Source organism: Hemicordylus capensis, chromosome 2, assembly GCF_027244095.1.
Source record: "Hemicordylus capensis ecotype Gifberg chromosome 2, rHemCap1.1.pri, whole genome shotgun sequence".
Taxonomy (NCBI): Eukaryota; Metazoa; Chordata; class Lepidosauria; order Squamata; family Cordylidae; genus Hemicordylus; species Hemicordylus capensis.
In genome coordinates, this window is record NC_069658.1 from 169,400,482 (window position 1) to 169,414,061 (window position 13,580).

Below are 13,580 nucleotides of genomic sequence, written 5' to 3' on the forward strand. Positions count from 1 at the left end.
ATACATACTAAGTTCTATGAGGATACTGTCCTCATAGAACTGGGAATTTGATCTACCAAAATAGATTTGGTCAACTGACCAAACAGTGGTCAAGGATTTTTTAAAGTACTAGCTGACTCGAGTGTTGCCGCCGTGCCGAGTGCTGCCGCCGCGGCTCGGCCAGGCCACCCCCGCCCCGCCGCACCACTACCGCGCTGTCGGGCAGGCTGGGGTGCCCCCGCCACCTCACATCTGCAGCCGGGCTGGGGCCCGCCAGTGCAGCCTGGCCTGCGGCGCAGCCTGGCCCGCCGCCGCAGCCAGGCCGAGTGCTGCCGCTGCAGCCGGCCTGGGCCCGCCGCCGTGGCCAGGCCGCCCCCACCCCGCTGCACCACCACTACCGCCTGTCGGGCGGGCCGGGCCGCCCCCGCCGCCTCACATCTGCAGCCGGGCCGCCGCCACCTGGCCCGCCGCCACCTGGCCTGCGTCGCGGCCTGGCCCGCCGCCTTGCCTCCGCAGCCGCCCAGCCAGGCAATTCTCCTGGGTGCGCCAGGACCAATCGGGCGCCCCCACAGCCCAGCCAATCAGCTGGGCTGCCGGGACGCACGTTCCAAAGGCACACCCAGGAGAATTAAATATATAGATATTTTAATTGTAATAAAGTTTTAAAACTTTAGTACAAAAATATGCTTCAGTCATCAACAAGTTAGATATTGCTGCTAATTATAAGAACAGATTCACTAACTGCTACTGTAAAAATGAAGTTAATTTCTGAAAATGTGAAGAGCTGTAACAACCTTTAACAATGTTAGTTAAGGTTTCTGTAAAAAGTGAATAATTCTGAAGAACTCTGAATAGTTTTTGGCCTTTATCCTGGAGATAACTAGGATATAATTACAGGCTTAGTACTCCCTGGTTTCTACAGCAAATAAGATGGTGTCACGATTGCTTTTCACAATGGCCTTTGCCATTTGTGATCCTGTTTGGAAATGCCTGCAGTTACAGCAGATGACCACTAGGAGAAGCTCTGATGTGTTAGGTTTGCTCCTCACAGATCCTCACTTCTGCCCTTACTAACAAATGACACCATAACAATTTGGTGGTATTTAGTTTTTTTGGGTTTGTTTGTTTGTTTGTTTGTTTGTTTGTTTGTTTTTTAAAGAAAGCTGCCACCTACATAACAGAATTCTTGGCTTCATGGACCATGTGTCAATATTTGACTGTGGTCAAATAAATAGCAACCCACTGAAAATATTTGACTGTTCAATTGACTGGCATGTCAACCTAAGCCCATGAACTGTTTCTTTTCATCTAACTTTCTGAGCAAGCCTGACACTGGAAAGGAAGGTTTGGATCTCTCTATGATCTCTGGAATAGCTTGTGGTATGGACTCTCTACAGCTGCAAGTTACTTTACCAATGTCATAACTCGAAATTGTGGTCTCTGCTCCTGCTCTCAGCTCTTGACAGTGGTGATACCCAGAGGAATCAGACCAAGACCTCCAGTAGTGGCTCCTGTGGTATCTCCAATAGGGTCTGACCTCTAATCTACTGTAAGAATGATTGCAACACTTCCTGTATTCTCTTCAGGATGCTGACCTCAATGAAGAAATAAATCAGTTCAGCTCTTCTCTCTTCAGGATGCTGACCTCAATGAAGAAATAAATCAGTTCAGCTCTTCTCACTCCATGGAGAAGCTCAAGGCAATTTGCAAGTGCTTTCATAGCTGCATTTTTAGGACACAGAGTGTACAGCACCACTAAGCAGGCCACTGCCTTTGAGCCTCTTCCATGGGACAAAAATGTCATTCCAGAACAACAGGTTGCTTACCTGTAACCTCGGTTCTTCTAGTGGTCATCTGTGCTCTTACATGAATGGGCTTTGCGCCTGCGCAGAGACCACATCAGAGCTTCCAAGCTAGAGTTCTAACTTTTGGTGGTAACCCTGCCCCCTCGGTATGTAGGCGGCTGCACGGGCTTCCCTCTCCAGTCTTCTGAGTCCGTAATCTGAAAGAGACTAGCAGAAAAGACATGAGAAGAGGGGAGGATAGGAGGGCGTGTAAGAGCACAGATGACCACTAGAAGAACCCAAGTTACAGGTAAGCAACCTGTTGTTCTTCGACATGGTCTCTGTGCTTTACACAAATGGGTGCATAGCAAGCTGCACCCGTGCCATGCTCACCTGGAGGCGAGATCAGGCGAAGATGGATTGTAGCACCGCCCTGCCAAACTTTTCTGGCTTGGACATCCAGGGCGTAATGTTGTATGAATGAGTGCTTTGACATCCATGCAGCCGCCTGGCAAATGACGTCCAATGGAATAGACCTGTCAAAGGCAGTAGACGCTGCAACTGCTCTAGTTGAATGTGCCCTGATAGAGAGCGGAAGAGGCTTTTTGGAAATCTGGTATGCTAGGGAGATGGTGCGGACCACCCAGCTGGATATGGTCTGTGCAGAGGCCTGCTTGCCTCTGTTAGGTCCAGAGTGGAGTATGAAGAGAGAATTGGAGGTTCGAAGGGCGGAGGTGTGGTTGAGGAAGTAGAGGGACTGGAGGGAAGGCGTAGACTAGGCGTCCTGTCCAAGTCAGGGCAAACACGTCCCCTAGGGAATTGAGTCCGATCCCGGACCTGGAGCAATACTGGTGGCATTGCGCATTCGCCTCTAACGCGAAGAGGTCTATTTCTGGGAAAAACTAGCGGCGGAACAGGGAGCAGAGCGTGGGGGGAATGTAGTTTCCATTCATGTGATGTTGTTCGAGTTCTGCTTAGCCTGTCCAGCCTGACATTGTCTTGTCCCTATATATGGACCACCAGAAGAGTGATGCTGTGGCGAATACACCAGAGTCAGAGTCCCATGGCCAGGAACAGGAGGGAGCTGGAGGAGGTGCCGCCCTGTCTGTTCAGGTAAGCTTTGGCAGTAGTATTGTCCGTCTGAACGAGGACGTGGGAGCCCTGTATCAGGGGGAGGAAGGCTCTTAAGGCCTTGAATATGGCTAACAGTCCAAGATAATTGATGTGGTGGGCAGCTTCGATCAAAATCCAGAGGCTGTGGATATTGTGATTGTTGGCGTGAGCACCCCAACCATCCATGGATGCATCTGTGGTGAGTAGAAGGGCGGGGTGCAGAGGGTGAAGGGGGAGCCGACAGTGAGGTTGACCGGATCTGCCCACCATAGAAGGGAGTGCAGGACCTGAGGTGGGATTGTTAGGGTGGTGGCAAGGGAGTCCTCGTGTGGAGAGAACACTGACACAAACCAGTGTTGGAAGAGTCCTGGCCCGTAGCCGGGCATGAGGGAGGACGTAGGTGGTGGAAGCCATGTGTCCTAATAGGCATTGAATTGTTCGCGCTGACTGGCTTGGGTGGCAGAGGAGGTGGGACGACAAGTCCAGGATGGCTTGAGTTCTGCCCTGAGGCAGGAAGATTTGGGACTGAATGGAGCCGAACAGGATTCCTAGAAATTCTGGAAGGGGTGAGCTTCGACTTTTCGTAGTTCACCTGGAGGCCCAGGTTGGAGAGGAGGTTGATGACTGTGTGGAGGTCTTTATAGAGATTGTGGGTTGTGGGCCACCAGGATCCAATCGTCGAAGTATGGAGAAGTTTGAATGTTTTGTGGTTGTAGGGCTGCCACCATCGGAGCCATGGATTTGGTGAACACCTGGGGTGCGGATGCCAGTCCGAAGGGAAGGGTGTGAAATTTGTAAGTGTTGTCTGCTATTTGAAAGCGGAGGAAACAACGGTGCTGGGGTCTGATGGTGATGCGATAGTATGCATCCTTGAGGTCTATGGAGACGAACCACTGGTACTTGTGTAGGAGGGAGATGATAGTGGGAATAGTGACCATATGGAACCGGCAGTAGGTGATGTAGGAGTTGAGTTCCCGGAGATCCAGGATGGGTCGAAGGGAGCCGTCTGGCTTGGGAACCATGACATACTGGGAGTGGAAGCCCGGGGACTGTGGATTGTGAACCAGTTCTATTGCAGATTTTGAGAGTAGAGAGTTGACTTCCGCTAGGAGAGCCGGGGTAGGTGGAGTGGGTAACGGAGGATTGTACGGGGGGGTGGATGCAAATTCTATAGCACAGCCGACCCTCACAATGGTCAGAGCCCAGGAGTCCGTGGTGATATTCTCCCATGTGGGAATGAAAGGGGAGAGTCTGGTGCCCCAGCAGGGAGGAGGGTTCAAGTCATTGTCTTTTGGCTGGGGGTTGAGATCCTTTGAATCGCTGCTGCATCTTGGATCCGGTGAAGTGTGAGCGCTTCCCGTAAGGTTGGTATCTGTTGGAACGAAAGGACTTATCCTGAGGTTGATGGTATTGCTGTTTAGAAGAATACGGTTGTTGTTGCCATTTCTGCGGTTTATAATGGCAGGTTGTGGAGTGTTGAAAACCCATGGAGTGGGCTGTGTTATGAAGTTTCTGCACTTTTTGAAAAGTGTCATCTGTTTTCTCTCTGAATAGGGAGGAACCATCAAAGGGGAGATCTTCCAACCTGGATCTAGCATCGGGCGTGAGGCCGAAAGAACTGAGCCAGGCATGGCAACAGAGGTCGCCATCACTTTAGCGGTTCCTTCCGTGGAGTGGCGAATCGCATGGAGTTCCTGCTTGGAGACCTGTGTGGCTTCACAGAGAAAAACTTTGGCAGGGCCCTGCTGCTCTTCCGGAAGATCATCTAAGAAGGGGGCAATTGGTCCCAAAGAAAGGACTGGTATTTGTGCCTAGTAATTTGTAATTCTTTGTCAATAAAGAAGCAGTAGAGTATAATTTCTTCCCCTTCTTGTCGGGTGGGGTGGAAGAGGAATATCCCCTGAATTTAGAGAGGGAACATTCAACAACAATAGAGTCTGTAGACGGATGTTGCTTCAGGAAGGAGTAATCCTGATCCGTCGAGGCATGAACCTTGTAAAAGGAGTCAACCCGCTTAGATGTTTGTGGAAGAGAGGAAGGCTTGGTCCAACAGGTCTTGGCAACTTTGAGAATAAATGGGTTTAACGGAAGCGATACCGATGGACGGGCATCATCTTGGATTAGTTGGAATAGGGGGTCAGATTCAGATTTATTCCCCTGGGAAAGTTGGACTTCCAAGGAAGCTGCCATACAGGAGACAAAGTCCGTATAGATTCGGAAATCTTCCGATGGGGAATTGGGCCTAGGGTCCAACAATAAAGAAGGAGGTGAGGAGCCCAATGATATCCTATCGGATAGGGATGACTCTGGACCCTCCTCATCTGAGGACGAATCCGATGAGTCAGTCGAAACCGGAGATTGAAGCGGCCGGATCCAGAGCAGAGGCGCTGGTCTGGAGTCGGGGGCAATAGTGGCCGTAGCTGCCTGTACAGGCGAGTTTCTAGGTGGAACCCATGGAGATAGAAGAGATGTAGTTTGGGGTGGAGACGGATGGGGTAAAGCTGTCGGTCCCGAAGGCGGGTTCGGGATCAAAGCCGAGGTCGGGTAAGCAGGTACAGAAGGGCGAGGAGAGGCAGAACATCAAAGGGGCAGCTCCATGGCAGTTGAGGCCTGATGGCGTTGGCAAACCTCTTGATGAGTGTAAAAATAGTCTGCTTCTTCCTCCACTTGTCTGGTGTAGTGCTCATCCAGAGCAGCTTCCAGGTCTCGATTGGCCCAGCGGCATGGTTACTCCGGAGGGAGCTCTTCAGGTTCAGAGTTGTGGTCGGACTCGTACATGGGATTGTGCAGACTAGAACCATAGGCGACCTCGGTATTTAAGACAGTTTCAGTATGCAAAGTTCAGGATCAACGTTCAGTATCATGCATCGACTTCTGCTTCTTTGTTGGTGGTTCGGGAGGAGTGCGACGGTCCTTCTTTCTCTTTTTGGCTGGCTGGACAGACCATGGCTCAATCAATGCCGCCGTCGAAATTGACACTGCTACCAAACTCCGCGGTATCGACCTCGAAGCCCGAGCCATGGGATCGACTGGTATATTCACCTCAGGGGTGGTTGCCAAGACTTCCGGAGGGGACGAAACAGGCTGTAAGCCTGTAAGGCTGCAGGAGAGGCACTTGACGAGGCCTGCATAGTGGACAGTTTGTCCGAGCCCGTAGTCCTGGACGCTTGTTCCCAAAGCCAAGAGGCTCGATTTTTGCGCGCCTGTTTGGTAAAGGCTGCACAATGCAGACAAGAGCCAACCTTATGGGATTCACCCAGGCAGAAAAGGCAAAGTCTGTGGCCATCGGTCAAAGGGATTTTGGATTTGCAGCGACCACACTGCTTAAATTTTGTCGTCTTTGCCATAGGCCGAAGAAGGTATCGGAGAAAAACGGAGGCAAGGGATCCGAAGCACGCCGGGCCCGAAGGCCATGATGGGACAAAAACTAAACTAGAGGAATAGCGGGTGGGGGGGTTACCGGGGAAAAATAAAAACGCTAACGAAGGGGAGTGTTGAATCAAAAACGGGGGGAAGGAGATAGTAAAGTAGTACTTGCAAAGGAATCTAGCAAGGAGCAGCTCAGCGATGTGTCTTCAATCGCGGATGAAGAAAGACTGGAGAGGGAAGCCTGCGCAGCTGCCTATACACCGAGGGGGCGGGGTTACCGCCAAAAGTTAGAACCCTATTTTGGAAGCTCCGATGTGGTCTCTGCACAGGCGCAAAGCCCATTCATGTAAAGCACAGAGACCACGTCGAAGAACCACCTTGCCCTGGTTGATTCCCCTGTCAATCACAGTGCTCCGTTTAAGGACCTGGGTTTAACCACCAGCTCAGTGGGACAAGAAGAGAGATGGTAAAAGCAGGCCCTTTCAAAGCTTTAGTCCTTAAGCTCTCCATTTAGCTCTTCCTCAAGCACTCAATTGGGGAAAGTGTTATTTATTAAGAGTATAGAACAGTTTTTTTTAAAAAATCACACAGTAATATTGCACTATTTAACACTGTTGTGTGAAATTTTTTTGTATTTACATGCAGTAATATACTTGTGTTTACATAGCAAGAAGAATAAGAAGATGATCTCCAATCCCAAAGAGGCTCACAACCTAAAATGAAGTACAAGGTATCTCTTTACTTCGTTCACAGTGACTGAAGTAAAGGGACCTCCCGAGTCCTGGTTGCCATCACTATTTTCTTTTCTCTCTTTCTCTGTTATCTGAGCAGGAGACTGATATTTTCACAGCCAAAGAAAGCCTGCCTTTCTTCTTCACACCAGAAGAGCAACTGGGAAAAGCCCTTTCTCTCTCCACACTTTCTGGCCTTGCCTATGCAGTTCTAGAGAGGTCCCCAAAGCAGATTTGCTCTATGGACTCTAGAAGGAGAACTGTATCTACGAATTCAAGCAGAAGATAAATTAACACAAGAGAAATGAGGAAGAGAAAATACTGGTCATACTCTGACCATGGGAACAGAATCGAAAATTTAACAAAATGTATTTATATATACAGTTTTGAAAAGTATGAAATGATGTATTCAAAAGTGTCTTCTACCTCAGGATTTCTGAAAGACATGTTTAAAAGGATTTTGGAAAGCAATTAATAGAGAAGCGGTGCAAAACAATAAAGCACAAACCTTCTGTGTACAGCAGAACACTGGATTGGGGCTGAGAGTGAGTTTGAGGTGGCAATTTAAGGAGACTGACCTTTACTGCAAAACTTGAGAATTGCATGGCTAGAAATCCAAACTAGGCACCTCTAACCTGCCACACTAAACAGTGGATTGCACAGCAGGGCTGTCATAAACCACTCTCTCTGCTTCAGAGCTTTCAGCTTGCAATATGGAGATAATGGATTCTATTTGCACTGAAATTTGCAGTGGCAGTGCTAATTTTAAACATTCAAACACTCTCACTCAATAATACTTGGGTTAGAAAGAGCAGGAATTCCTCCTCGCTTTGTTGGCACCTCTTTGTTTCGAGGAGAGTGAGGGGAAGACATACTGTTCTTCTAGCCTATGTCTAATCAATAACCCCCAAACATTCACTTTAAGATGGGAAATAAGGTGCTTTATATTTTCACTCGTGCTCTAAGAAGGTTTTGTATGGTCTCTTGAATTGATTCTTTTTCTCTCCAATACTTGCTAGAGATGCCCCTGATGAATTTTTGCCTGATGCATCTCTACAAGTATCAGTACTCGGGCAGAAATTCAGAGGCATCTCTAGCAAGTAATGTGGAAGCCTCACCTGTAGAGTTCCTGTCTGGAGGCATCCTTCCACAGCCTAATCTCAAGCTGAAAGACCAAGGGAAAGCCTGGGTACATGGAGCCTAATATGTGAAGGCAGCAACGAAACAAGCTTATATGGCATGGAAGTTAAGCACCTTAATTTGCAATTTCCGTGCTTTTTAGAGCACGAGTGAAAGTTTAAAACATTGTTTCTCAACCTTTTTGGAGTCAAGGACTGCTAAATTCCTTGTGCAGAGTTTCAAGGACCGCTACATTCTTCATGTGCAGTTTCCCAGACCAGCAGTTAGTAAAGGGGTTTCAAGTTTAAGTCTATCTATCTATCTATCTATCTATCTATCTAACAGACTTCTATATTGCCCAAATCTTGTATCTCTGGACATTTTACAATTAAAATAATATAAGCATTAAAATAATTAAATTTGGAATCTTTTGCAAACATGGAATATTAGGGGTTCTCAACCTTGGGTCCCCAGATGTTGGTGGACTTAAACACCCATAACCCTCAACCACAATGGCATCTGGCCATTATGGCTGGGGATTATGGGAGTTGAAGTCCACCAACATCTGGGGACCCATTTTGAGAACCCCTGAATCTAAAAGCCTGGGTGAACAAATATGTCTCCAGTATGTGCGGGGTGGGGGTACTTGTGATTACTCAATGGAGAGGGGATGTTGGGCCATTAGAAAAATTCAAAAACTACGAAACCAACATACAAGCAAGCTTTTGAATTCCCCAAAACTGTTCATCAGGCTGGATGTCAAGCAAAGCAAAAAGGAGGTGAAGAGAGGAGAGCTGGGCAAGTTGTCAGTAGAGCCCGAAGTCTACAGTTTAACCCTCTCTTGATGGAAGTAGAGTTTTAGCCGGAGTTGTGTAGTCGCAGGGCCGGATCCAGACCACGTTAGTCAGGATCACCCACTGAAATTAATTTAGACATCTCTCATTTGTGTCAATGCTGCTTGGTCATGATCACCTGGCTTGATCTGGATCCTGCTCTTAATTGTGCACTTTGTGAGGCGGACCTAATGAAACCCACGCAGCTCCTCCAAAACTCCTTAAAAACAGTTATGTGGCAGGCACTAGGAATGGGTTTTTTTTAATGGTGAAAGAAAACGTGAAGAAGAGCGGTAGGGACCTGGTGTTAAAGGGAAGGGGGCAATTCTGAGATGGCGGGGGGCACGGGGCGTTGTAGTGGTGGATGGCTCATCTTCCTTGCTGGGGAGACAAGGCACTGTTCAGGGTGGGTGAGGCAATGGTGCACCGGACCACACTCGGAAGGTCACCTGGGTCCAAGAGCTGCTGCTGCTGTGCTTGCGCACAAGAGTGTAGCAGGTGTTTCCCCATTTTCTCTCGCAGCACATGCTTCTGTGCCCCCCCCAACTCCCCTGCATGCGCCAATCACACCAGCCTGCCTTTGGGGCCACGCAGCTCAAGTGGTCCCACATGCTGCCCATGCGTCGCTGTGAGGCAAGCCAAGGCAGCCCTCCTCCCTCCCTCCACTGCTTAGCCCTCACTGCGGCGTGATCCCAGCCAGAGGTTGTCCCCCCTGCCCAGCGAGGTGATAAAGGGGACTGCCATCGTCCACCGGCGGTGCAGACCAAGGGGTTATAGGGGGCTGAGGGACCACAACGCCCCACCAATGCAAGAGGGAAACGGCGTTCCCTCTCAAGGTGCCTTGGCTGCAACAGGCAGCTGGTTTTAAATTGGTTGGGATCGGACATGAACTGCGCTGGGCATCAAATCCCCAGGATCACTTCATCCCAGTGCCATTCATCCAATGACCCTTTTGCATGAATGCACAAAATGGTCTCTTGCCTCTCCCCCGCACCATGCCGCCTCCCTCCGCCACTTAGCCCTCCTTGGTACGTGTGCTTGCTCTCCCTCCCCGAGGAAGGTCCACTTGCACTCCCTTTCTGTAAAGCCCGAGACAAGGCGGCCCTCCTCCCTCCCTCCACTGCTTAGCCCTCACCATGGCATGATCCCAGCCAGAGGTTCCACGCCCTGGCGAGGTCACAAAGGGGCCCGCAGACCAGGTGGTTACAGGGGGCCGAGGGACCACAACACCCCACCGATGCAAGAGGGAAACAGGGTTTCCTCTCAAGGCGCCTCGGCTGCAACAGGCAGCTAGGTTTCAATCAATCAAACTGTGGCTGCAAATAATGAGCATGCAAGAACCAGCAGCCCTTCAAGTGGCGCCCACTGCCATACTTTTTCCTCAATGCCCCCACGCCGCATACAGTTTGAAGTTGTAAAGATAAAGATAGCTGTAGGAAGATCTCAGCAGCATGTGGAGGCAAGGCGGAATCAGGGTCCTGTGCCTCCATGATACTCCTCCTCTGTCTCTTCCGTGCCATGTGCAAAATTGAGGAAGTGAGTGCCTTGATTGCAGTTGTTTGGGGGGGTGGGGTTGACTCCCAGTCAGGGACCGGCACTCAACCCTTTGGGGACTGGCAGCGGTCCAGGGACCGGTGGTTGAGAAACTGTGGTTTAAAACATATCAATTCTCATCTTAAAACTAAAGGTTTTTAGATTATTGCATTTCCAGGCTTTTTAAAAAGGAAAACCTGACTGGGCACTGTGGCTGTTATCCACGTTGGCCAAGTACAGTCTCCATATTCATAGGCAGTATATACTTCTGAAGTAGAACTTTTGATGTTCAAAGGCAGTCTACTCTAAAATTCTAGTTGCTGCACAACCAGAGATTTCCAGCCAGATCTAACTGGGCACTGCGGGAAACAGGATGCTGGGCTAGATGGGCTTTTCCCACTGATTAGGAGGCCTCTCATCAACTAGTATAGACCTTCAGTTCAAAGCCAGTCCACTACTGCCTGGTGTACACAAGTCCATCTGCTACCTCGATGCCACCTCAAATACCTTTGGCAAGGTCCCTCATCTTGCATGCCATTGCAAGTTCCTCCGTCGCCTCAATGCAAGCTCACATGCTCTTGCAAGTTCTTTTACCACCTCTCCGCAGCATCATGAGCCCTCCAAAGTCCCTTCGCCACTTGTCACTGCTTACAGGGCCCCTGTATCACATCACATGCCCTTATATGCCCCCTTGCACTGTCACCTCACACTTCTTCACAAGGTCCCTTCACCCTTTTGCTGCTGCTTAGCTAAAGTGAGAAGAGAAAAGCTCATTAAAGAAAAATGAGGGGTAAGGAATGCTTGCTAAGTACAGAAGTGCTAAAGTGCTCCTTACGAAGCAGCTAAGTTCAGAAGCAGGAAGTTATTCTCCAAAACTTGCCAGGTCTTGCCCCTCCCAACTCTGTAGGGGAAGAATGGCAGTTCAGTCCCCAAATAGCAAAGCAAAACCAGTTTGGTTAGAAAGCAGCAAAGCAAGAGGTCTTGACACAGTTCTTTAGTACTGAAGAACTACAAGGATTTATTTAAAGAAAAGGTTACAAACAAATGTGAAAAAGCCTGCTGCTTAATTTCAGCTGTAGCCCATGGCTGAAGAGAGACCAAAACAAACAGCCATCTATGGAGAGACAAATGGAGACCAATATTGGAAGAACAAAAGGGGAGGAGTCCAGCATTTTTATCTAATCCCCCTCCCCGGTCAGTATGAGACATTGCAGCCATGTATTTCCCCCTCCCCCCACCCCACTCACCAAAACAAAAAGGTACCAGCAAAAGAGGAGTTCCTTGCTCTAATGCAGGACTTATGTATGATGAACTTTTTTTTTGCTTGCTTATGTGTTAAAATCCTGGATTTCTCAATTGTTTTCTGTGGGTAGCTCTCATTTATATCTTGTGGGAAATTTAAAAATGGCTTCCCAAATGAAAACCTGGAAATTACCATTCTAGACAATAAGTGTATCAATTCGGTCTTTTGGCATTCTCCATGGAGGGAACATAACGAACATTTAGTTCTACGGCTGGAAGCAGGGTTGCTCAAAATAGAGGCTAGGGCTTGTATTATTATTTTTGAATTATGGGTTAAGTTGATTTTCCATCCCATTGGTTTAGCTCCATTGGTGCTAAAGGACTCAAGGTGGGGAAAAGAGATGGAAGAAAGGCTATATTATTACGGTTTTTCTCCTACTGCACTGCTAACGCTGGGTTATGAAAACGCCAGACTCAAAATAAGGGAAAGAATTTATGATATAGAGTGGCAAATTGATCAGGGCTCCATTCCAGTAGGTGTCTTTTTGGGCAGTCAAATCCTGAGCTTTATCCCTACCAACTATTTGAACCAGCTACCAATCCCAAAGTACCGCAGAGCCCTGACATTGGCCCAATGCAATGCCTTGTACACAGCTGTGATGGAAGGAAGATACCAAAGAATTTCATATGGAAAGCGTATTTGCCCCTGTGGCTCTGGTGAGATTGAAACAATGGCTCGTGTACTCTTGTACTGTCACTATTACCATGATATTCGGCTTAAGCTCATCTCTTCAGATATTAGCTCATATCCCGGCTGTACTGATTCCTTTTACCTAAGTTTCCTCTTGGCAGATCAGAATGACTCTAGATCCTATAACGTGGCTAAGTTCTGCCTTATAGCGAGCAAAATTCATTTAGAGTTCATTAAGGACTAAATATTCTGAAGCCTATATGTATGTTGCCTCCACTTGCTGGATATGTTGCCGCCATACATAGTATAGAATACAATAGGGTATGAGATTTAACAGTCCTCTGTATTAATTACAAAATTTTGCTGTCTTGCTACCTTTATACTCAGTGTCATTCTATTATTATTGCTGACTAACTTTCATATATAGTTTTATGTTCATAGTTTTAACTTCTAGCTTCTTCTACTTATTATACTAAGTAATTTTATAGATACTTTTTATTATTTTGTAGGAGTAGATTGAACCGCTTTTGTCTATTTTGCTGTTATGCTGGTCAAAGACCGAAATGAAGACTGTGCTATGCTAACATTCTAACATGCCTTTGACTCGATTCCTCCAAACATTGAAATTTAATTGCTAATCCTCCAAGTGCTACTGGAGCAACCCCTTAAGCATCCAAGTCTGCCACAGCATGGAATTGTAGAATGTGCAAGTGGGTAAAAAATAAAAGCAGGGATGGGAAATGTCATCCCTCCTCCTGCCCCACAAAAATTCTTATCAAGTACCCACTTGTAATTCAGATTTGTATTTACCAAATTTTCCCTCTCAAACCAACATATTAATTTATAAAGCTAACATCAAATTCATGTCCATTATAACATTTGCAATTCCTTCCTAATTCATATCATCTGGAAGTATTCTGATGCTATATGTATGGGAGGAGACATGGAATATTTCTGAAAACATTTCCCCCCCACCAATTCCATCCCGTTCTTTACCTTCCTGACATGTCTATCTTATTTCAGTTCTTTTGACTTTTATTTGCTCTGACTTTGCTCTGCTCTGATTTGCTCTGACTTTGCACTTGCTCTTTTGTTGAGGATCAGCAATAGCTCATTCAAAGACTGCTAAGAAAATATAATACCTTCAGCAATTTTTGGTGCAACTGATCACATGCTTAAACGCTTT

At 47.7% G+C, this 13,580-nt stretch overlaps 1 protein-coding gene across 3 annotated transcripts in view; it reads right to left on the reverse strand.

Annotated features, from left to right (window-relative positions):
• The window catches only part of GSK3B (glycogen synthase kinase 3 beta), a 156,081-nt gene that overhangs the window by 99,076 nt on the left and 43,425 nt on the right, over positions 1–13,580 (reverse strand). Inside the window, exon 1 of one of the 3 annotated variants that reach the window (XM_053292762.1) lies at positions 9,910–10,020. The exons of the other annotated variants lie outside the window; for them this stretch is intronic. Within the exon in view, the coding sequence (XP_053148737.1) occupies positions 9,910–9,925 (16 nt within the window). The 5' untranslated portion in view covers positions 9,926–10,020. Of the gene's footprint in view, positions 1–9,909; positions 10,021–13,580 lie in introns of those variants that run through there. 3 annotated transcript variants of the gene reach the window in all.